We start from the raw sequence: 23903 nt of genomic DNA, 5'->3' as shown, positions 1-23903 counted from the left end.
GAGGATGGGGACAGAAGCAGTAGTAACTGGTTCTGCGTAATACTGGCTGTAGCCTTCCTGCCTTTTGCCCTACCAGTCCCAAAGCACACCAGTTTCCATTGTCAAAATGTATGTGAACTGCTGCTGCTTTCAAACCAGCATACTTAAACAGCAGTAGTGGACAACATGTGGGGCGGCAGTGATTGCTTGACCTCCAGTTGGTGTAACCCTGCTGAAAGGGAGGAAGGCCTGAGGTTGGTGCAGTGCAAGCATACCAGCGGGAGCTCCAGATTGGCTCTGCCAGCACATTTGCAAGCTGCCAACCTCACCGCCATCTCACCCCTTCCCTCTCTACATAATAATAATAATAATAATTTATTATTTATACCCTACCCATCTGGCTGAGTTTCCCCAGCCACTCTGGGCGGCTCCCAATCAAGTGTTAAAAACAGTAAAGCGTTAAATATTAAAAACTTCCCTGAACAGGGCTGCCTTCAGATGTCTTTTAAAGAGAAGATAGCTGCTTATTTCCTTCACGTCTGAAGGGAAGCTGTTCCACAGGGTGGGCGCCGCTACTGAGAAGGCCCTCTGTCTGGTTCCCTGTAACCTCGCAATGAGGGAACCGCCAGAAGGCCCTCGGTGCTGGATCTCAGTGTCCGGACTGAACAATGGGGGTGGAGATGCTCCTTCAGGTATACAGGACCGAGGCCATTTAGGGCTTTAAAGGTCAGCACCAACAGTTTGAATTGTGCTCGGAAACATACTGGGAGCCAATGCAGATATCTCAGGACGGGTGTTGTCCCGGCGGCCACTCCCGGTCACCAATCTAGCTGCCGCATTCTGAATGAATTGCAGTTTCTGGGTCACCTTCAAAGGTAGCCCCATGTAGAACGCATTGCAGTTGTCCAAGCGGGAGATAACTAGAGCATGCACCACTCTGGCGAGACAGTCTGCAGGCAGGTAGGGTCTCAGCCTGTGTACCAGATGGAGCTGGTGTAACAGATGCGCACCTGGTCCTTCAGGGGCACAGTTACCCCATTCAGGACCAAGGAATCCCCCACAACCGCCCGCCCCCTGTCCCTCCAAAACAGTACTTCTGTCTTGTCAGGATTCAACCTCAGTCTGTTACATCATGGTAAGCAGCAGTGACACAGCCAACCAGAAGCGAGATGAGCACAGCCACCCAACCATGCCATCTTCTGCAATTCAACAGTGATGCTTGACAGTCCACTGAGGACCTCTCTCTTTTTGTTGCTTTTCTGGGACTGCAAAATAAAGGAGGGCTTTACAGGGCAGGGCTGGCTGAATGCATTTGGCTTGGTGGGACATATATTCTGCAAAGGAATATCTTAAAACATTTGTTTAGCTTCAGCAGGCATCAACATCCTGAGAGATGAATGGGAGAATCATTGCTTTAATTTTCATACACTTCTGTAGATTTGAAACTGCACTTCATCAGAGATGAAAATGTTTGCCCATTGTACAAGAGTCCTCAACGCCTTAATGAGAGAAAGAATATATAAATGCACTGTTTGGAAACATGTTATTCAGGAGCACTTAACACCAAGGATACAGCCTCTCCCCAATTAAATCTCACTGCTATGGCAAATGGAATTGCACAGATGTGTCACTATGTACAGTTTGTACTTCATGTGTCTGTCTTGGCACTTTAGATATTTTAAATGTATTTTAATAAGTCTGTCTGTTCCACAAAACTCCAGGGAGAAGCACCTTCCATACAAACTTCCTTTTAATTTCCTAACTCAAGCTGGGACCCCAGCTGGCCACTGTTTCTCTAGCCCAGATTTGGTCAGTAATTTATTTCTTAGTCTGAAAAGTAAGGCAAGAGTTGACCCAACAATGTTTTTATTTGCTTTTGATCTTGACCCACCCCAGCACTTTGCCTTAGAACTCTGTTTACCTAGCTCAGTTTTGTGCACTCTGACTGGCAATGACTCTCCTTCCTTGTAAGTTTTTAAGCAGAGGTTTGGATGACCATGGATGCATTAGCTGAAATTCCTGCATTGCAGGGGGTTGGACTAGATGACCCTTGGGGTCCCTTCCAACCCTACAAATCTATGTTTCTATTACTCTTCTTAGGATCTCAAATTAAGGTTTTCCCCATCATCTGCTATCTGATCCTTTTAGCCTTAGATGCCAAAGATTGAGCCTGAGACCTTTTGTTTATGGAACTTTTTGTTTTATTGAACTTTTTGTTTATTGAACTTTCAAAGCTAACAGAAGGAAAAATAAGGGGGGGGAGAAAAAATCATCACGCAGGATCAGTGCAGACATGGAACATAAATCTTAGCAATATTTTGCTGTACTTAACAAGTACTTGCACATATTTGAAAAAGAAAATCCTACAGTAATTAGCAATATGCTGAACTCAAGAGGTGGCTCAAGCAAAGATGCTAATCTTAATTTGCTTGCTTTCTTACGTCTGCACCACATGAACAGAAATATAAGAGTAAAATATAATGAAAATATCAAAAATTAATAGCGCTCTAATAAGAGTAAGGGGGAAATCAAATAGCATGAGTCTGTTAAATCTTGTTGATTGTAATTTCATGTAACCCATACTTTAGCATAGACTGTATATTCATAGACAAAATGAAATCAGACAGCATTGCAAAAAGCCTGTCATTTTTACTACACAGCCTTAAAAAAAAATCTGCAGTCATTAGCAATACTTTTGAACTCAAAAATAACCAAACAAAAATATTAATTTACTTTCTTATGTGTGCACCATTTTCTTTCTTATGTGTGCACCATTGATTAGAAATAATAAGAATAAGAAAAAAAAATTAAATCAAATAGCATAAGTGTTAAATTTTGTCAATTGTATTTTCATGTAACCATACTTAAGCATAGGCTTGAAGAACCTTATTCATAAATAATATGAAATCAAACAAAAAAGTCTTGCTTATTACAAAAAGCCTACCTATTTTACTAGAACCCCTAGAGACTTGCAATTTATGGGGATTTTTTTTTCTTGCCAGACGCTTGAGGACCAATGGTCCAAACTGACTAACTCAATATTTTTCAAAACGTTGTAACATACATTATTGCTGCCATCGAAAGGTGAGGGGTGAGTTCCTTGTTTTTAAGGTATTTAAGGCACCAGATGCAGAGATGAGACAAGAGTTTTATCTGCTGTTAGGGAAATCTCCTTAAACACCTTGTCCAATTATTCTGCAACATTAAGGGATTCCCACTACATTTGCTCCCAGGTATCCCCTGTTTGGCAGCCCATCCAGCGAGCTTCTCAGATGCATAAGTGAAAGCTGGTATCATCACAGCAGATGTAAAGGACATCTGCCTGTGGCCAAGTGCTTAGTACTGAGTTAGACATATTAAATATATTTACATTTCAAATAGATTTCTTTACATATCTACTGTTCTAGATCTATTACTTCTATTTCAGTCCAGAAAAAAACAACCAAAAAAGCAAGATAGAAATGAGCCTAATGATACTGATTATAACTTAGGTTTCTCTCTACCAGGAGTGAAACGAATTCCATTTCCTGGTCTTGGCTTCTGCTTCTAACTTCTTTAATACTTGCTGGAACATCAGGTGGCTGGAGAACCAAGCTGGTTCAAGACCTTGTCCAACCACTGCAAGGGGCCATTCAGATGGATCTCAATCCAGCAGGGAACACTCGCGAGCGTCTGCCGCTTGTGTTCAAGTCCCCAGGGCTTGACGAAGCTCATTCGGATGATGCACATCTTCATCAGCTGGTAGACCGCTTCAAAGCCCCGGGTTGCAGCCTTGGACAAACTTTCACCAAATACATCCTTACGGAAAATTTTCAAGTTGCATTCTTTTGGAATCTTGATAACAGTGTTCGGAAGCACTCCATAGCGCTGGTTACACATGAGAGACTGGACAAAAACGGGAGTCTTGCTAAGGCACTCCAGAGACACGTCCCCGTCTTCATAGCAGAGTCTCACTCCTTCCCTGATGTACATTCTGGCTTGCTCCACCTCAGCATCACGGTGGATATTGGTCTGCTGGCCTAAGCAGAAACGTCCAGCATTGATAGGGTCGGTACCGCCATCTACAATCACAGAGTACTGGTAAGCATGGAAGCTCTCCCCAACCCGTTGGCCGAGCTCGTAGTAGGTGATGGAACACCAAAAGGCTGGTTCAGAGTACGGGACGGGCTTGATGTTCACATTACTGGGTCCAGGGATCACCGGAGCTTCAGGTTTTTCCTGCTGGCTACTACTACTTGTGCTGGCTGCTGTACTCTCAGGACGACAATGAAGCACAGTGGATGGTGTTTCTACAAAGGTGCTGCTTTTACATACAGAGGTGCTGCTTTTAGAGGTGCACTTTTTAGGGACAGAGGTTCGCATTTTAGGGGCAGAGGTTCTCTTTTGGGGGTCAGAGGTGCTGCTTCCAGGGTCAGAGGTGCTACTTCCAGGGACAGAGGTGCTGCTTCTTCCAGGGACAGAGGTGCTGCTTCCAGGGACAGGGACAAAGGTGCTGCTTCTTCCAGGGACAGTGGTGCTGCTTCCAGGGACAGGGACAGAGGTGCTGCTTCTTCCAGGGACAGTGGTGCTGCTTCCAGGGACAGGGACAAAGGTGCTGCTTCTTCCAGGGACAGTGGTGCTGCTTCCAGGGACAGAGACAAAGGTGCTGCTTCTTCCAGGGACAGTGGTGCTGCTTCCAGGGACAGAGACAAAGGTGCTGCTTCTTCCAGGGACAGTGGTGCTGCTTCCAGGGACAGGGACAAAGGTGCTGCTTCTTCCAGGGATAGGGACAAAGGTGCTGCTTCCAGGGACAGAGACAAAGGTGCTGCTTCCAGGGACAGGGACAAAGGTGCTGCTTCCAGGGACAGAGACAAAGGTGCTGCTTCCAGGGACAGGGACAAAGGTGCGGCTTCCAGGGACAGGGACAAAGGTGCTGCTTCCAGGGACAGAGACAAAGGTGCTGCTTCCAGGGACAGGGACAAAGGTGCGGCTTCCAGGGACAGGGACAAAGGTGCTGCTTCCAGGGACAGGGACAAAGGTGCGGCTTTCAGGGCCAGAGGTGCTGCTTTCAGGGACAGAGGTGCTTCTTCCAGGGACAGGGACAAAGGTGCTGCTTCCAGGGACAGGGACAAAGGTGCTGCTTCCAGGGACAGGGACAGAGGTGCTGCTTCCAGGGACAGGGACAAAGGTGCAGCTTCCAGGGACAGGGACAGAGGTGCTGCTTCCAGGGACAGGGACAAAGGTGCTGCTTCCAGGGACAGGGACAAAGGTGCTGCTTCCAGGGACAGGGACAGAGGTGCTGCTTCCAGGGACAGGGACAAAGGTGCTGCTTCCAGGGACAGGGACAAAGGTGCGGCTTTCAGGGACAGAGGTGCTTCTTCCAGGGACATGGGTGCTGCTTCCAAGGACAGACATGCTGCTTTCAGGGAAAAAGGTGCTGCTTCCAGGGACATGGGTGCCGCTTCCAGGGACAGAGGTGCTGCTTTCAGGGGGAAAGGTGCTGCTTCCAGGGACATGGGTGCTGCTTCCAGGGACAGAGGTGCTGCTTCCAGGGACATGGGTGCTGCTTCCAGGGACAAAGGTGGTGCTTTCAGGGACAGAGGTGCTGCTTTCGGGGGGAAAGGTGCTGCTTTCAAGGAAAAAGGTGCTGCTTTCAGGGGGAAAGGTGCTGAACTCAGGGAAAATGAGGCTGATATCAGGGAAAAAGTTGCTGCTTTCAGGGCCAGAGGTGTTGTTTTCAGGGCCAGAGGTGCTGCTTTCAGGGCCAGAGGTGCTGCTTTCAGGGGAAAAGGTGCTGAAATCAGGGAAAATGAGGCTGATATCAGGAAAAAAGTCGCTGCTTTCAGGGCCAGAGGTGCTGCTTTCAGGGCCAGAGGTGCTGCTTCCAGGGCCAGAGGTGCTGCTTTCAGGGGAAAAGGTGCTGCTTCCAGGGCCAGAGGTGCTGCTTCCAGGGCCAGAGGTGCTGCTTTCAGGGGAAAAGGTGTTGAAATCAGGGAAAATGAGGCTGATATCAGGAAAAAAGTCGCTGCTTTCAGGGACAGAGGTGTTGCTTCCAGGGCCAGAGGTGTTGTTTTCAGGGCCAGAGGTGCTGCTTCCAGGGGAAAAGGTGCTGAAATCAGGGAAAATGAGGCTGATATCAGGAAAAAAGTTGCTGCTTTCAGGGCCAGAGGTGCTGCTTTCAGGGCCAGAGGTGCTGCTTCCAGGGCCAGAGGTGCTGCTTTCAGTGAGAAAGGTGCTGCTACCAGGGCCAGAAGTGCTGCTTCCAGGGCCAGAGCCGCTGCTTCCAGGGCCAGAAGTGCTGCTACCAGGGCCAGAAGTGCTGCTTCCAGGGCCAGAGCCGCTGCTTCCAGGGCCAGAAGTGCTGCTACCAGGGCCAGAAGTGCTGCTTCCAGGGCCAGAGCCGCTGCTTCCAGGGCCAGAAGTGCTGCTACCAGGGCCAGAAGTGCTGCTTCCGGGGCCAGAGCCGCTGCTACCAGGGCCAGAAGTGCTGCTTCCGGGGCCAGAGCCGCTGCTTCCAGGGCCAGAAGTGCTGCTTCCAGGGCCAGAGGTGCTGCTTCCAGGGCCAGAGGTGCTGCTTTCAGGTACAAAGGTGCTGCTTCCAGGGACAAAGCTTGCCTGGAGGTTAGAGTTTCCTGGAGCGTGGTAGCTGTGATCCTCCAATGGAGGATATGAAGCTGGATCTTCTGGCTGTATTGGCGGGCACACTGGAGCACTGGAGCTCTGGAGCAATGTGAATTCTGGCTCACTGCTGCACTCTGTCTTTTCCACTTTCTCAAAGTGATACGGATTCACACAGACTCTAGACTTTTGTTTTATATAGGCGTTTGCACACGTCTCCATGCTACGCAAATCATCGTGGCTTTGCACCTCTGGCCATCGCCACAGCCGGCAGAAGAGAGTGTGCGGGAAGTTATTTCCGCAGGACGCATACATCTGTTCAAACAGAGGTCTGGTGATGGTGATGCACTTGGTGCCAGGATTCTGAGTGGAGATAGCCTTCTCCAGCTCCCCCAGCTGCCTGCTGGCGTGGGTCTTCCTCACCAAGGTCTTGACAGCATTCTCGTACATCTTGCGTTCCTGCTCGTTGAAAGTTAACACCTTCCAGGCCAGCAGGCGTTTGACGGTGGCGGCAGCGAAGAACGGGGGGGACATGGCTGCGTTGGACCCACAAGCAAATGGGGCGAGTTGTCAAGCGGCAGCGGGAAAACGAGAGGAAACAGGAGGGGTGACTTGCCTGCTTCTCTTTTTCCAGAGGCACCCGGATAGCAGTGAAGACCAGTCGCGGCTAGGAGATGGGACAGTGCCGAGAGGGGCGCGGGCGCTGCAGCTGCAGCTACAACACCTGTCTCGCGCCTCAAACTTTCTCCCGACTTCTCTCACTCCTCTGTGAAGGCGCCTCTGTCGGCAGAGGAAAAAGCTGCTACTAAAACCTCCCCCGGACCCTCCCCCGGACCCTCCCCCTCATGACCTGGTATCCTATCAGCATCCCTTGGAGACAGAAAATTTGCAGAAGATCTTGGGGCAGAGCCAATCAGAGTTACCAACAATTAGTTGTGTTTGGGAAGAACTCTGCAAGAACTCAATAAATTTAAATTTAAAGCTGCCCTGCAAAGGATCCTGGGAAGTGTAGTTCCTTAAAGATTCTTCCCAAAGAATCCTGTGAGAGTAAATTACAGTTCTCAATATTCTTTTTGGGGGTTGCTTTGAATGTATGGTGTGTACAAAATGTTAAGTTCTGCTTGTGGCAGATGAGTTGGACTTAATAGACCTAAGCTAAGCCTGTCCAATAACTTCCGTGGGTATACTCTTGAGTATGACTAACTTTGGATGCAACACCTAGTGGTTAACCCTTTCCACACCCACCAGTTCTCCCCTACAAACGCTCCCTTGAATGTTTTGAAATTGTTTTCCCCTCAGATGTAGACAGAAATGGATCTCAGGGTGAGAGAAATCTGTCAGGCTGAATGCCCTTGTATGAGCAAATGGACAAATTTGGGAAGATTCAAGAACCCCCCTCATCTCCTGCTGATACTCTCTCCGGTAAACACTTACAGCCTCTGCATTCACATTGACTGGCAGACATGTTGAAAGCGCAAGTTTGCTGGTATAAGGTTTAGAATTTGTCCAAAGATCCTGTGGTGCCATTTCCCCATCCTTTGCATGTACAGACAGCACGTTGGAGCATTGTGGGGAATAAGAGGTCTGTTTGCACCTCTCATGCCCCTGTCCAATAGAATTGTCCATCCTCAGCCTAATGACAGTGTTGGTGGTGGAGTGTGTGTGTTCATCCAGGACCATAGAGTGAGAATAATTCAATCCTCACAGCCACCACCATCCAGTCATAGAATCATAGAAGGGACCCCGCAGGGTCATCTAGTCCAACCCCTGCAATACAGGACTCTCAACTAAAGCATCCATGATGCTTTAGTTTCCTGGTATAAGGTTTAGAATTTGTCCAAAGATCCTGTGGTGCCATTTCCCCATCCTTTGCATGTACAGACAGCACGTTGGAGCATTGTGGGGAATAAGAGGTCTGTTTGCACCTCTCATGCCCCTGTCCAAGAGAATTGTCCATCCTCAGCCTAATGACAGCGTTGGTGGTGGAGTGTGTGTGTTCATCCAGGACCATAGAGTGAGAATAATTCAATCCTCACATCCAATCCTCACCATCCAGTCATAGAATCATAGAAGGGATCCTGAGGGTCATCTAGTCCAACCCCCTGCAATACAGGAATCTCAACTAAAGCATCCACAACAGCTGGCCATCCAACCTCTGCTTAAAAACCTCCAAGGAAGGAGAGTCCACACCCTCCTGAGGGAGACCATTCCACTGTGGAACAGCTCTTACTGTCAGAACGTTTTTTCTGAATGTTTAGTTGGGATCTCCTTTCTTGTAACTTGAAGCCATTGGTTTGAATCCTACCCTCCAGTTCTGCCCTCCGTGTGCTGCTCTGGTTCACCAGAAGCGGCTTAGTCATGCCGGCCACATGACCCAGAAGTTGTACGCCGGCTCTCTCAGCCAATAAAGCGAGATGAGCGTCGCAACCTCAGAGTCAGTCACGACTGGACCTAATGGTCAGGGGTCCCTTTACCTTTATCATATCTCTTCTCGGTCTCCTCTTTTCCAGGCTAAACGTACCCAGCTCCTTCAAGTGCTCCTAGTAAGGCTTAATTTCCAGACCCTTGATCATTTTGGCTGCCCTCCTCTGTACACATTCCAGCTTGTCAATATCCGTCTTAAATTGTGGTGCCCAGAACTGGACACAGTATTCCAGGTGTGGTCTGACCAAGGCAGAATAGAGTAGTACAATTACTTCCCTTGATTTGGACACAATAATTCTGTTGATGCAGCCTAGAATAGCATTAGCTTTTTTTGCTGCTTCATCACACTGCTGACTCACATTAACCTTGTGGTCCACCAAGACCCCTAGATATTTTTCACATTTACTGCCAGTAACCCAGGTGTCCCCCATCCTATTTTTGTGCATCTGGTTCTTCCTGCCTAAGTGCAAAGCCTTACATTTATACCTATTGAAATTCATTTTCACCCAGTGATGTTCAATTCACCCAGTTCTGCAATCTGTTAAAGTCATTTTGAATTCTGATTCTGTCTTCTGTGGCATTAGCTACCCATCCTAGTTTGTTGTCATCTGCAAATTTGAAGAGCATTCTCACAATTCCTTCATCCAAGTCATTTATAAAGACAGTGAACAACAATGGGCCCAGGACAGAACCCTACAGCATCCTGCTTGTCACTTTTTTCCAGGATGAGGGGCCATTAATGAGTACTCTTTGGGTTCAGGCAGTCAACTAGCCACAAATCCAAATCAAAGGTCTTACTGAAACCAAGATAAACTATGTCCACAGCAGTTCACTTATTCACCTAGTTTGTAATTCCATCCAAAAAAAGAAATCTGATTGGTCTGGCATGACTTATTTTTGAGAAACTCGTGCTGGGTCTTAGTAATCACAACATCCATTTCTAAATGCTGAGAAACTGACTGTTGAATAATCTGTTCTAGGACCTTTATTGATGTCAAACTCACCAGTCAGTAGTTAACCCTTTCCCCCTTTTTGAAGATGGGGACAACATTTGCCTGCCTCCAGTCTGTAGGGACCTCACCTGTTCTCCAAGAATTCTCTTCTCAATTCTCAGCTCATCTGTAAGCTCCTTAATGCAGCCACACTGGTTTCCTTAGATGCCTCCCACTTTTATTTCTTGTTGGTATTGCCTGCTTTGGGGCTTTCAATATTTCTCCTTTTAGAAACTCCCATCCTTCTTAGACTCCCTTCTCTTTGATATTTCTGACCATGGGATCACACCCAGTAGCTCATTAAGCTTCTTGAAATCACTGTTGCCCTAAACTTGCCCTTTGGGGTGGATGGTAGTAGAATGGGTATACTTCCTTGCTTTACACAAAATTAACAACACTTGTAGTTTGCCCCTTAAAAATAGACTTTGGTCAGGATGGTGAAAATGTCCTTGCTGTGCTGTAGTAAATTAGCCTCTGTAAAAGGCAGTGGTGGCCACCTACCTGGATGGCTTTAAATGAGGATTAGGGCAGTTTATAACAATTAAAATACAATATTGATATTAAAACACAATGTTATATTATATTAAAAACTGTTTCCAACAACTTAACATTTCAAAAATAAGATGGACCCTAAAAATACATTTCAACTTTAGAAATCCTGATTGGAGAGAATGGGAGATTACACAGAAACACACACACACACACACACACACACACACACACGACCAATGCAAACAGCAGGAATTGGGACTGAAGTGGGGCAAAGTGTTAAAGCCAACTATCTACATCAGGACCCTAGTCCAGATCAGGACTCCTGCTCCTGCAACTCTGCAACATGCTTTGGAAAAGTGAGCTGCTAGGCTTGTTGCCTAACAACTCACTAGGCTAGTTGTTGTGGTTGTGAGATTTTGTGGGAGTCTGCTTTCATCTGGCTGCATATCAAGGCCCCATGACCACCTTGTTCCCTAAGGTGAGAATAACTAGACAACACATGACATATTGGCTTTGGGGATCAAATGAGACTTTATTGGTTACAGCTGTGAGGTTTGACCAAAGGCATTGTGGTAAACAATGGCTCATGTCACTCCTGCTCGTGCACTGGGAGTGTTTCTAAAGGCGAAGCTGGTGGGTGGAGGGGGGGATCGCTCTATGACCTACGTCAAATCAGGGTATCCCCCAAGCAGTCACCATTGGAGGAGTAGTATGGCCCTAGCACCCATCTGGGCATTGGGCAGGAGCCACTCCTCCCAGATCCTTTTAACAGGATACCCTTAGCCAAGGAGGGACAGGAGGATGCTACAACCAACCAAGGCATACCCAATGCATACCCACCTCTCAAAGTTGTGGCGATCCTACTGTAGCTCAGTCTGTTAGAGGCTACATCCAATCTTAGTCCTATTCTGAGTAGATTCTTTGAAATTAATGGACAATACTTAATTTAAGCTCATTAATTACAGGGGGTCTACTCTGAGTAGAACTTAGTTGGAAGCAACTCTAGGATTTATATCCTGCTTTTGTTGTGGTTGATCATAAGACTACAGAGCATGTGTAATACAATCCATCCATTATTTCTCGAACATGTGGTCCCACACTGTTCCCATAACTGCAACAAGAAACTGTCTCAACATTCAGTGGCCCACATCATGGCACCCTTTTTACAGACCTTGCCAGAGAGCGGTTTGTGTCCAGAATTTAGGGAAACTCACACTTCCTTAGTAAGGTATGTATTGGGTCAACATCTCTCATAAATAGCTTGGGACTTTCTAGCTTGTTTGAATTTCTCTGCTTTTTTCTTTTGTTTCTTTCCTTCTTTTGAATATAAGACAAGGGAAACAAGCCGAAGTATTTTCAAAGTGCACGTATCATCTGGCCAGTAGATACTTGAAGATGGCTATCATATCTCTTCTCAGCATAGCTGTCAACTTTTCCCTTTTTAAAGGGAAATTCCCTTATTCTGAATAAGATTCCTTGCAAAAAAAAGGGAAAAGTTGACAGCTATGCTTCTCAGTCTCCTCTTTTCCAGGCTACACATATGCAGCTCCTTCAACCATTCTTCATAAGGCTTAATTCCCTCACCCCCTAATCATCTTGATCGCCTTTCTCTGCACACGTTCCAGCTTGACAATATTATTCTTAAATTGTGGCACCCAGAACTGGACACAGTGCTCCAGGTGTGATCTCACCAAGCCCACATGAAGGTTCTGTTTATGCTAGTCGTAAGAAGGAAAGCCATTTTATATATCTATAGAGCTTTCCCGTGCCACCAGATCAGAGATAAAAGTGACTGTAGATAATTTCTACATGCAACAGTGCAGAAAACTGCATCGTGATCTCTTTTGACACACCACTGTACAAAGGGATTACCTGTGTATCACAACTACATTGCTAGAAATTCTCTGCAAATATACTGGATAACCCAATCTTATTCATCAGCTGGATGCATAGGTGAAGTGGAATGGGAGTGGATGAGCAGAAAAACATTCATCTGCACTGGCTGAAACAGAGGCATTCTTTCTGTTAGTTCAATAAGCAACCTTTGAGTGCAATCTTTCTCCTCCACCTTAAATCTATTGCAAAGCTACTGCAAGCTGACTAAAGGTACTCACCGGAAAAAAAGAAAAAGAAAAAGAAAGAAAAAAAGGGGTGGAAAAAACTGGGGAGAATTGAACCACTTTGTTTCCATGGAGTTTATTTAACAGTGTGTGCCGATTACTCAAAGCGATATGGGCAGGACCTGGTGATCTAGCGATGCTCTAGAATTTTAACTTTTAAGGGGTTTACGATTCCAGTTTGCCTGCAGTACGAGATAATTTCTTTTGACATTTGTGGCCAGGAACCCTGCTTTATCGCTTTGTATAGTTTTAAAGTAGTTTAAAGCTTGAATAACATAAAATAACATAATATAATGTTATTTATGTTATTTCCCACGTGAAGAACTCCTGTAAACCTTGCAGTATTGAAACTCAGTGAACAAGGCATCTTAGACAAGCTGAAAAACAAATGGTGGTACGATAAGGGTGAATGTGGCGCCAAGGACTCGGGAAGTAAGGTCAGTCGCTGAAGGTCTTTTTGTACTGATTAGCAATCACATATATATTTATATATATATATTTTTGACCCGCTGTTTTATTTTATACCAAAGTTATTCTCCAAAGTTAACTATTTACATTCTAAAGCATTGAGGAATACACACCCCATCCCCGTCAAAAAAAAAAAAAAAAAGGCAGGGATTTTTATTTATTTTTTATTTTTAAGAGAACTCCATTTTTTTAAAAAACTCAGTAAAAATGACAGCCTTTTTCTTTTGCAGTATCAAAGGCGCTAGTTGTAAGTACATTTTTTATATATATACACTCAGGTTGACCCCTCCCTCAAAAAAAAAAATCTCAAACTGGTATCTCTACTTTAATATATACCTACAGAAGTTCCGTTTGAGTCCATGTATGATTTTTTTAGCCTCTAGTTTGCCTTTATTTTCCATAAATTTTCAAAGCTCATCGATTTTATTATGAAATTTCGTAACTCCTTTCCATGCACAATGATGGTTTTTGAACAACAAATGCATGAGTGTTAAGGATGGATATTTTTCAGAGGACTTCACATTAATAAGCATGACTTATCCTTTTTTTTTTAAAGAAAGAAAGAAAGTCTGGAGGGGTTTATTTTTTAAATATATATATAATAGCGCACTATTTTATTGCTGGTTCATTCCATAAATCTTAGCCATTCAATTTTTTTTTTATGATTATTCATCAAACCATTTTGCTACTGTATTACTTACATTCCATACCAGAAACTTTTGCCACTGCGTACTTTGATTTCCCTTTTATGGTATGGCTTTCAGCTTGTCACAAGCTTCACACACAAATTATGTTGCTGGGGCGGTGGGTGTGGACCATCCCGGTGGGGACTTCTCCAGTGGAACTTCCATAAGTTTGAAATGGATACTCCAGATGTAGAAGTGACCAAGGGGGTTTCCATCCATAAACGCTTTTCCTTCTTGATTTGGGAGAAAACATTATGCTTACCTGCTGTGATGAAACATGGAGATGTATATATAATGGAACAATTTCAAAAGGAAAAATGAATTGAAATACCCAACCAGTATTAAATACTGATTTGGATGCATTTCTAAGGCACAAAACAACAGCCTGATGTCCAGTTCCCATTGCAAACAGATGAGAATTGAACACCTGCCTTTCGTTTGTGCCTTTGAAAAATTACTGTGATAATGACCATAATAAGAATTGCTAGAAGTTTTTTTAGAGGGCTCCATTTTCTGGTCCTGCTGAAGTCAACTCATGAGTATTGATTCCAGCAGGGCTTGGAGATGGCTTCTTGTTAAGGTGAACTTTGGGCCGATGGATGTTTGAATGCACCATTGCAGGATCAGCCTCTTTGTAACTCAAACCTAAAACCAAAAAATCAGCAAGGATTCAAAATTTATTAAGTCAGCCAAGCCCAGTCTTCTAAAATGTGTTTGTTTTCCCCTGGCTGGAAGGAACTGATCTATTTTGGGGTCTGGTTTTCATTGTTTGGTCTTGGGACATTTGGGGGGGGCAAATTCGAAAGACATTTTGCAACTGCTTAAAGATTTTTGGTAAGCTGAGGCTTAACCTGCAACTTTTTAAAGAGTCAGTTTCAAATTTCTGCCGTAAATTGGTCTGGAATCCAGATTGACATCAATTACTCAGGCCTTGCCTACATGAGAGAGCTGTGTTGGTTTTAGATGAAATTAGCTGTCAGACTGGAGCAAGCCCCTGTGTGTGGACTGCTTTTTTGTTAATTAGAATGGCTTGTTGCCACTTTCTGCTTGCTGAGTTACATTTTGCAATTCTCATAACCGTGGAGGCTCATTTAGTCCTGCAACGTTAACAGCTGCTGATAGCTTAGTCACCGGTTGCAATGTGAGTCTTGGCTGGGAGGGGAACCCAGTCTCGCAAGCCCAAAAGCAGTCTGTCCACACTGAGACTTTAACCAGTTTGACTCAATCGGTTTGAATTCATATTCCAACGCACACCTGCACAGCCTTCTCATGTTGACAAGCCTTCTGATTTTCTTTGTGTCACAGCTCAAACCATAAGTATTCAAACAATTGAGAAACCATGTAGCAGGTAATCCAATTCAGCAGCAAAATGGTTATGATGGTGTCTCAAAACAGACAGAGAAATCATTAATATTATTTTTTCAAACAAAAGGCTTCCCCCGTTGCCTTGATGGTACACCTTAGACAGTACAGATTGATTAATATTTTAAGCTGGGAGTTTTGTTTGTTTGTTCAACCCCAGAAACTCAAGTGAGAGCGCAGGGTTATTTAGCTCAGACTGAAAGTAACTGACCAGCTTCATCAAACATAGCAACTGTTGCTACCAGATGTTAAAACAGCAAAAAAAAGTGATTCTTTTCCTCTACATTCTCCAATATCAACAGAATTAAAGGCCTTCCTTTAATTTTTTTTAAATGAAAAAGCAGTTTTTTTCTGAATTCACCGTGCTATGTTCTGCCCCGCTCCAGAGGGGGAAAACGTTTCAAAGATCAATAGAAAGGCTCAGGTTAGCCCAGTGATATTCACCATGAAGCTGTGTGTAGTCAGCTACAAAGTGAATACCACTGGTTTAGGGAACTATTCATATTGTTACCAGATGCTGTATAGTTAGTATCAAGTAGGGGGAGATAAAACATTATTTCCTGGGTGTTCCTGCCTTAAGCCCTTTCATGTCATGGGACATTATTTGTGAGATGAATCTGGCAAGAGTGTTTTGGTTCAGCTGGTTACCTCTGAAATTGATGTAAAGATTTGGGTACAAAGAGTTCTAAGCTGCAAAATAGTGAGAGAGTGAGTTGTCTAAATGCACATTTAGGCCTTCAAAGCTAGGCACCTCTAGAAAGATGTTGTCCTTCTGTCTCTTTCCTTCCCGCTGCAAAACTAACCAACTGGTTCGTTTTTCTTAGGACAAGACAAGTGCTCTGAGCCTGAGCAATGTTGCTGGGGTTTTCTATATTCTTGTCGGAGGTCTCGGCCTTGCCATGACGGTGGCCTTGATAGAGTTCTGTTACAAGTCACGGGCCGAGTCCAAACGAATGAAACTCACAAAGAACACACAAAACTTTAAGCCTGCTCCTGCACCCAATACCCAGAATTATGCTACGTACAGAGAAGGCTACAACGTGTATGGAACAGAAAGTGTTAAGATCTAGTGGTACGGCTAAAGGTCCAGTAAGCAAATCAACTGGTTTATGTTTTTGGTGTTCCCCGTGGTGATGTGTTGTTGGTGTTGTGTTCCCCAACGTGGAGTAACATCTCAGGATTATGCACATCAGAAATGGGACACAACACAGTTGATGCCTTTCCAACATGTGTTCTAGCAATGCCATGGGAAAGGCAGTAGTAGTTGATTGGCAGAGCACCTGATTCACATGCAGGAAGTCCTAGGTTTATCTCGGGCCCTCTGGCTGGGAGAGAACCATGTCTGAAATCCTGAGAGGCCACTGAGAGTCATACCCAGTGAGATTGGTCAACATTCCAACTCAGTATAAGGCAGCTTCCCCACCTTTAATTCCCAAACAATTATTGGATTAATTCTTAAACCATTTGCCATCCTGGATTTTCACTATGATGCCAGGGCACTTTGAATGGCAGCTTCTAGGGCTCACCCAAGACTTGCCACCACTTGAGAGAGATCATCTAAATAAAAACAGCACACATACCAGCGCATACTCAATGAAAAAATATCCCAAATTTATTAGCTGCCATGAATGGATGCATTAACATTGCAGCCTCCAGCAATCACCTTAGTGCACCAAAAATTAATTTTACAAATCACACACACAAATATGAAACACACAAATATAAAACAAGATCACATGTCATTAAAAAATCATAATAAACAATAAATTGAATTTGTTTGCCCTTAAGAGGGGCCCTTAAATTTGTCTCCTGAAGCAGCTGCCTCATTTATCCTCACTGGAAGGTCAGCCCTGAAAACTTTGGCACTGGGCATCACAGGTCTTGCCAGGATATCATCATGCCCTCCAGCCTTACACATAGAGATGGACATCATTGATTATTATTTCCTGACTTTCTTATGATCTTTTCCCCTTTCATTTATTAAAGGGAACTGTGGTGACTTCAGGTAAGTGCATTCTTGAGGTGTCTCCCCTGCTGCCAAAGCTGTGGGGGTGGGTGGTGGGTGGGGGGATAACACACTGACTTTCTACAATTATGTGATTTGTATAAGCAGCAAGGGTGAATGACAGGTGTGTATGTACATGGAAGTAGGAGTAGGGGAATCTCCTGGTGAAGACAAGCGCAAAATTCCCATTTATTGCTTTCTAACCATGATTAGACGCGGGACGCGGGTGGCGCTGTGGGTAAAACCTCAGTGCCTAGGACTTGCCAATCGTATGGTTGGCGGTTCGAATCCCCGTGGCGGGGTGAGCTCCCGTCTTTCGGTCCCAGCTCCTGCCCACCTAGCAGTTCGAAAGCACCCCTAAGTGCAAGTAGATAAATAGGTACCACTTTATAGCGGGAAGGTCAACGGCGTTTCCGTGTGCTGCGCTGGTGCTGGCTCGCCAGTGCAGCTTCGTCACACTGGCCACGTGACCTGGAAGTGTCTTCGGACGGCGACGGCTCCCGGCCTCTTAAGTAAGATGAGCGCACAACCCTAGAGTCGGACACGACTGACCCGTACGGGCAGGGATACCTTTACCTTTACCTTTAACCATGATTAAGGGCTTACCCACACTAACCCTTCCTTCATGGTTTCCTGGCACAGTCCAACACTTTAAAGCTCTGTGTTCGAGCACCCTTTTTTCTTTCTTTTTTTTTGGCTCCAGAGCTTTGCTCCCTGTAAAAACACACTTTCAAAAGCTGAATTAGAGCAATGGACAATCTGCAGAAAACCATTTGTGGACCATTGCCTGGAATGCGTGGGGCAAGAAGTGGATAAGCCCTAACTCCTATCTCTACTGCATTTGAAAGGTCACAGTAATGTGCTATAGCATTAGCAATCATCATTTCTCTAGCTATAAGTCATAGCATAGATAAAATGGCATTCAGAATTCAGCTACAAATTCGTCTCTCTATTTTCTGCCAGTGCAAGCAAGGAAGAATGCAAGGTGACATAATTTTCCTTGTCTGATAGCAGAAAGCAAACAGGCTCATTTGATGTAACATAAATTCCTCCATGGCTAAACTCAGTCCCACCCCCCCACCCCCACCCCACCCCACCCCACACACAGAGATATTTATATACAAGGTAATATAATGACAACATCCTCTGTAGCTGTTCCAAAAGTAATTTCTCACAACGGCCATCCGGGAAGGCAAAGGTCATAACATTAATTCTTAATTCATTAAGGCAATTCTACTTGGAGCTGAGGTTATTACTCCAAATAAGTAAATACAGCCTAGATAATTTCAAAGAAAGGTTAATTAGCATATCAGTAATGCGGGTGGTGCTGTGGGTTAAAGCACAGAGCCTAGGACTCGCCGATCAGAAGGTCAGTGGTTCAAATCCCTGTGACAGGTTGAGCTCCCATTGCTCGGTTCTTGCTACTGCCAACCTAGCAGTTCGAAAGCACATCAAAGTGCAAGTAGATAAATAGATACCACTCCAGCGGGAAGGTAAACAGCGTTTCTGTGCGCTGCCCTGCTTTGCCAGAAGTGGCTTAGTCATGCTGATCACATGACCTGGAAGCTGTACGCCGGCTCCCTCGGCCAATAAAGCGAGATGAGCGCCGCAACCCCAGAGTCGGCCATGACTAGACCTAATGGTCAGGGGTCCCTTTACCTTTAAATAAGCTTTACTGCACCAAAGAAGCTTTAACAGCAATATGCAGGGTTTCCCAACCTTGGGTCTCCAGCTGTTTTGGACTACAGTTCCTATAATCCCTGATTGCTGGTCCTGCTAACTAGGGATGGTGGGATTTGTAGTCTCAAAACAGCTGGAGAGCCAAGTTTGGGAAACCCTGATTTAGACATTGACTGGATCTTTGTTGTCTAGCAAATGCATGCAATGCAACAGCACTCTGCTGAATTGGTATCACTGAGTGAGAGTAATAGGCTATGAGTTATGCTCAGTAGTAGGATATCTGCTTTGCATGCAGAAAGTCCCAAGGTCACTCTGGCATCTTCAGATAGAACTGGGAGAGGCCCTTGTTTGAAACCCTGGAGAGCAATTGCCTATTAGTATAGGCAATACTAATATAGATGGATTAATGGCCTGATTCAGAGTCAGACAGCTTCCTATGTTCCTTAAATCCACTTTGCAAACTCATCTGCAAACCTTGAAGACAGCTACATATATGGGATTCACATGCTACATTCCATGAGTTCATTATTTGTGTACCTGTATACACACTTAGAATCATAGAATTGTACAGTTGGAAGGGATCCTGAGGAGCATGTAGTCCAACCCTGTGCAAAGCAGGAATTTCAACACAATCATGCACAACAGATGGCTATCCAACCTTTGCTTAAAAACCTCCAAGAAAGGAGAGTCCACCCCAGGGGGTCTGTTCCACTATTGAGCAGTCCTTACTGTCAAAGTTCTTCTTGGAATTTCCCTATTTGTAGATTGAAGCCATTGGTTCGGGACCAAGGCTGCAGAACAGGAGAAAACAAGCTTGCTCCATCTCCCATGTAACAGCCTTTTAGATATTTGAAGATGGCTATCATCTCTCCTCTTTTCCAAGCTAAACATACCCAGCTCCTTCAAGCGCTCCTAGTAAGGCTTAATTTCCAGACCCTTGATCATTTTGGCTGCCCTCCTCTGCACACATTCCTGCTTGTCAACATCCTTCTTAAATTGTGGTCCCCAGAATTGGACACAGTATTCCAGGTGTGGTCTGACCAAGGCAGAATAGAGTGGTACTATTACTTCCATTCATCTGGACACTGTACTTCTGTTGCAGCCTAGAATAGCATTAGGTTTTTTTGGCTGCTGCATCACACTGTTGACTCAAGTTAAGCCTGTTGGTAACTCGACTACGTTTACAGTTATTCACCTGTAACATTCAGCAAGTGCACAGTCTGTGTCCCTGTGTCTTCAACAGTTGAGCTGTACACATCAGCAAGTGTACATTCTTTCACTCAAACACTTGTTCATGTGTAGAGACAGCTTGCACCTGTGTTCAGTGTAATGTGTGAACAAGTCCTCTGTTTAGTTGGATTTTGTGGTGCTATGTATTTTTCAGTATAATGCTCGAGTAGCTAATGTTCAGATCATTTCTTCCCTCATCCCTGGTTTTCACCTATGCCTTCGTGATAACCTCCCTCTCATGGGACACAGCTGAGATAGTTGCATTCTCATTGCAGATCCCGCACTTATGATGGCATGCAAAGGAAGGAGCTACCAAGATCCCAGCAACTTCAGTGATCCTGACCACCTGAGCCAATTTTACTCCCTCCCAGATGTCGGGTCTGACACATTATTGACGATGGTGCAATGAACTCTTCATAGGAATTTTATTTTTTCCTTCAGTGCCTTACAGGAAATTCTTAAGACTCAAAAACAATGCAAACCATCAAAAAATAGTCTTGCTTTGCTTGAAAACAAAACAAAACAACAACAACTACTACTACAAGAAGAACACAGATTGATAAGAAGATGATATTCTCATACACGGAAAGAGAAAGGGAGAAAAGTATTCTTGTAAAAATAATTTTAACAAAAGTTCAACAGAAGCCATTCTTTGATACCACTGCACAGTATATATGGACGTTAATTCTTTTGAAAAGAGACAAAAGGTTTTCAAGTGCCCCCTTTTATCAAAATATTAAGCTGTTCTTAATATTATGCCTCAGAATACCACTGCTTATATTCTTAGGGCAGCCTGTTAACCTAACTCTGTGATTTCCTGTCACAATGTGTTGCTTTGTTCCTTCCTTTGTGATGGTAAGGATCCTCTTTTGCCATTTCCGCTCTAGATCCTGCCTCACATTTTAAGAAAATGCATATATCTGCTCCAACAAGTGAATGTAACATACAAAAAAATTAAAATGATGAAAATATATGGAGGGGGGGAGGAGGTGTGTCAACCAATCGAAATAAAACATCATGGAGGCTCATGCATCAATTTGTCAAGGAAGGACCTGGTGTATCTTACAAAGGAAAGTTTTCAAGAAGGAAAACACAAGAGGACAGGCTAGAAATGCACCCATGTCCTCTATCATCTGCAAGTGCATTCTTATTTTTATTATTAAAACAAAAATAAATAGCATCACTAGTTTTGAGAAGAATTCATTCCATTCCATTTCCTGCCACATTTCACGTTTCTGTGCGATATATCTTTTGGATGTTTATTGCTGGCACTGTTGTCCCTTCTCCATTCAGCATTTAATATCAAATGATTATATGTGAGAGGACTGAAGAATACAGTTGTCCCCCATAACGCAGTTTCAGAATCTCCACCTTTTCTTTTCTTTTTCCTTTTCCTTTTGTAATAGTTAGGATAATAATGATGATGATGATGATTTTTTTAAAAGAAAAAAACTAGCACTGTGCTCAGACGATGCTTTGTGGATCAGCCTCGCTTTGTAAAAAACTAAAATTAAAAACATAACACAGGATGGTACCTCAAAAGAGACCAGCTGGTCCGACTCGTAACAAAATGCTCTAGCATTACTATTGCTGGTAGTTATTATATTCTCAGCTGCTGCCAATCATAATTTCATGGCTACTTTTTTTCTTTCCTTTCTGAAAGATACTTAGGGTTCATCTTCAGTTTTCCTAACAGATATAACGCATTCCAGTATATACAGCTTAAGATACGGACTGCATTTATTGCCTTACAGCTTTTTCAGATGTAGGATGTGCTCCACCATAGAGTCTAGCAGAAGTCGACAACATTGGAAGAGCTCAGGGGCAGAGCGTGTGGCTGGAGTTAGAGAAGATACCAGGTCCAATTCCTGGAATCTCTAAATGTAAAAGACCTCAGGTAACAGGGTGAAGGAAGACCTCTGAGTCTGGAATCTTGGGGAGGTTTTTGCTCCTTAGAGTAGACATCCTTACCAAGGTGGACCAATGGTCTGACTCATTATGAAGCAGCATCATATGTTCATTAGCTGCATCTTTAAACAAAAACAAAAAAACAAAAAAAACCCATTGTCATTTACCAGATAGACAAAATACAAGTTAAAGGAATCATCTACATACTAATTACCTCTAATTATGACAATATGTGCAACTGGTAGTTCAGCAAGGGTTTCATTTCACTGATAACATACTGGATATTAAGCAAAATTTTAAGAAATATTATGAATAATATATTTTTTCTTTAAAATCAAAAAAGGAAAAAATGTTTGAAAGAGGTCACTGAATATATTTGATAGCTCATTAGAACAAGGCATATAAAGGTCACTGATGATATATTTGATAGTTCATTAAATCAAGGGATATACTATAGGACTTGGGGGGGATACGTTTTCACAAATGTAACATAAAAAAAAAATCATCAGAGAAAATTCTCCCATAGAATAAGCTGCTGCTCATGTTTTTACAGAGGTATTAAGCAAAAAGAAGCTGTACTTTTTCATGAAACTGTGATTCTCAATTTCTGAATGCTATAATGTTCCAGCAAAAGGAAATGCAAAGCTGTGCAAAATGTTGTATTTAAGTTTTAAAAAAGGGGAAAAAAATAGACATTTTCTTAGATGCTGTATAAAAAGAAATGTATGTTTGTCAAATGAAAATAATTTTTCAGAGTGGAGACTTCACACTAGTGAAGGGTTTGGTAAAAGGGTTGTTATTTTTAAAAACATGCATGTTTAAATAATTAAAAAATGTCAATTGCTTAAAAAAAATCCTGCTACTAACTTCAAGCTCTGGAAGTTCAGCAGTAGCCAGTTGAGAATTTTTTATTTTTATTTTTTCCCTTTTGTTTTTAAAAACAACAACAAATCTTTTTTAGGTTATTTCTTTATTCGGTTGTTAAAATTGCACTTCAGTGAACAGAAGAAGAAAAAAAAACCCTGCCAAGCGAAACTCATGGCTGTCAAAAGTGTAAAACTGCATGTGTGGGCATAAATTCCTAAGCCTCATTTGAATGAGGCATTGTACAAAGAGTTTTAATACATTTTGTAAATAAAATTGTAAAGAAAACAGAATTAAAAAAACAGATTCTGAACTTTTGCCTAAAGCAAACACTTGGCTCAGTGGCCTGTTTCATGGATATTCCTGGCAACTTACACCCAAGCAACTGCAATAGTTTCCACCATTGTTGTTGTTGTTGTTGTTGTTGTTGTTGTTGTTGTTGTTGTTGCTTAGTCATTTAGTTGTGTCCGCCTCTTCGTGACCCCATGGACCAGAGCACGCCAGGCACTCCTGTCTTCCACTGCCTCCCGCAGTTTGGTCAAATCCACCATCCTTAAAAACCCTTAAAAAAGAAAGAAAGAACAAGGTTCTAGGCCTCATCTATACAGAAAAACCTGGGGGTGTACTTCGCCTTTCCAAAATAAAACCATGTCAGCAATTGCTCACAGGTTCACTAAATACAGTTTTTATCAAAAGGAATTAGTTGTGTTGAAATGACAAAATAACCATCCATACAATCACCTGACAACTGTAGGCAACTATCAGGGCTCATCAGCAAAGATACCTACTCTCAGTCTCCTGTATTAGGTGGCTGGGTCTTTGAGCTACCATTTAAGAAATCCCCACAATTCTCCAGATTGATACTTCATTAGGGGCATTATGGGAAATTTTACATGGCATCTTCTAGTTAGGGATGAGGGAGACATTTGAATTCAGCTCACATTTGAAGGTGCACTTACCTAATCTGCACTTTCTGAAACAAGACGCCAACCAAAACACAGCTGTCCTTTGAAATCTGCTTTTCTGTGAATTTAGCAATGCGGTTCTCCAACCAAGATGCAGGGGGAAGGTATGCTTATGGGCTGGGATGAGCTGG

General features: G+C 43.7%; 1 protein-coding gene, 1 long non-coding RNA gene and 1 pseudogene across 22 annotated transcripts in view; 2 read left to right on the top strand and 1 right to left on the bottom strand.

Annotated features, from left to right (window-relative positions):
* The window catches only part of GRIA3 (glutamate ionotropic receptor AMPA type subunit 3), a 219331-nt gene extending 196211 nt beyond the window's left edge, over nt 1-23120 (top strand). For 3 of the 12 annotated variants that reach the window (XM_081178988.1, XM_081178989.1, XM_081178980.1), the window contains 3 exons: nt 12927-13041; nt 15945-16209; nt 20311-23120. In XM_081178988.1, coding sequence (XP_081035114.1) covers nt 12927-13041; nt 15945-16190 — 361 coding nt within the window. In that variant the 3' untranslated portion in view covers nt 16191-16209; nt 20311-23120. Of the gene's footprint in view, nt 1-12926; nt 13042-15944; nt 16210-17106; nt 17126-20310 lie in introns of those variants that run through there. The other 9 variants (XM_081178990.1, XM_081178983.1, XM_081178982.1 and 6 more) reach the window with 7 other exon arrangements.
* LOC308578577 (mothers against decapentaplegic homolog 3 pseudogene) lies at nt 2979-4767 on the bottom strand (annotated as a pseudogene). The gene has a single exon. The product of its transcript is annotated as a mothers against decapentaplegic homolog 3 pseudogene (transcript).
* Nucleotides 4850-6562, top strand: LOC308578592. 9 transcript variants are annotated; one of them, XR_014003998.1, is made up of 3 exons: nt 5140-5308; nt 5393-6169; nt 6506-6562. It is a non-coding gene; the product is annotated as an uncharacterized lncRNA (long non-coding RNA). The 9 variants fall into 9 exon arrangements; XR_014003999.1 differs by lacking the exons at nt 5140-5308; nt 6506-6562 and adding an exon at nt 4850-4915 and having other exon boundaries at nt 5456-6163; XR_014004000.1 differs by lacking the exons at nt 5140-5308; nt 6506-6562 and adding an exon at nt 4850-4915 and having other exon boundaries at nt 5393-6163.
* Nucleotides 23121-23903: the final 783 nt, after the last annotated feature.

Source organism: Podarcis bocagei, assembly GCF_964188305.1.
Source record: "Podarcis bocagei genome assembly, chromosome: Z".
In the NCBI taxonomy this organism is placed as follows: Eukaryota; Metazoa; Chordata; class Lepidosauria; order Squamata; family Lacertidae; genus Podarcis; species Podarcis bocagei.
This window is presented reverse-complemented; position numbering and strand designations above follow the sequence as displayed.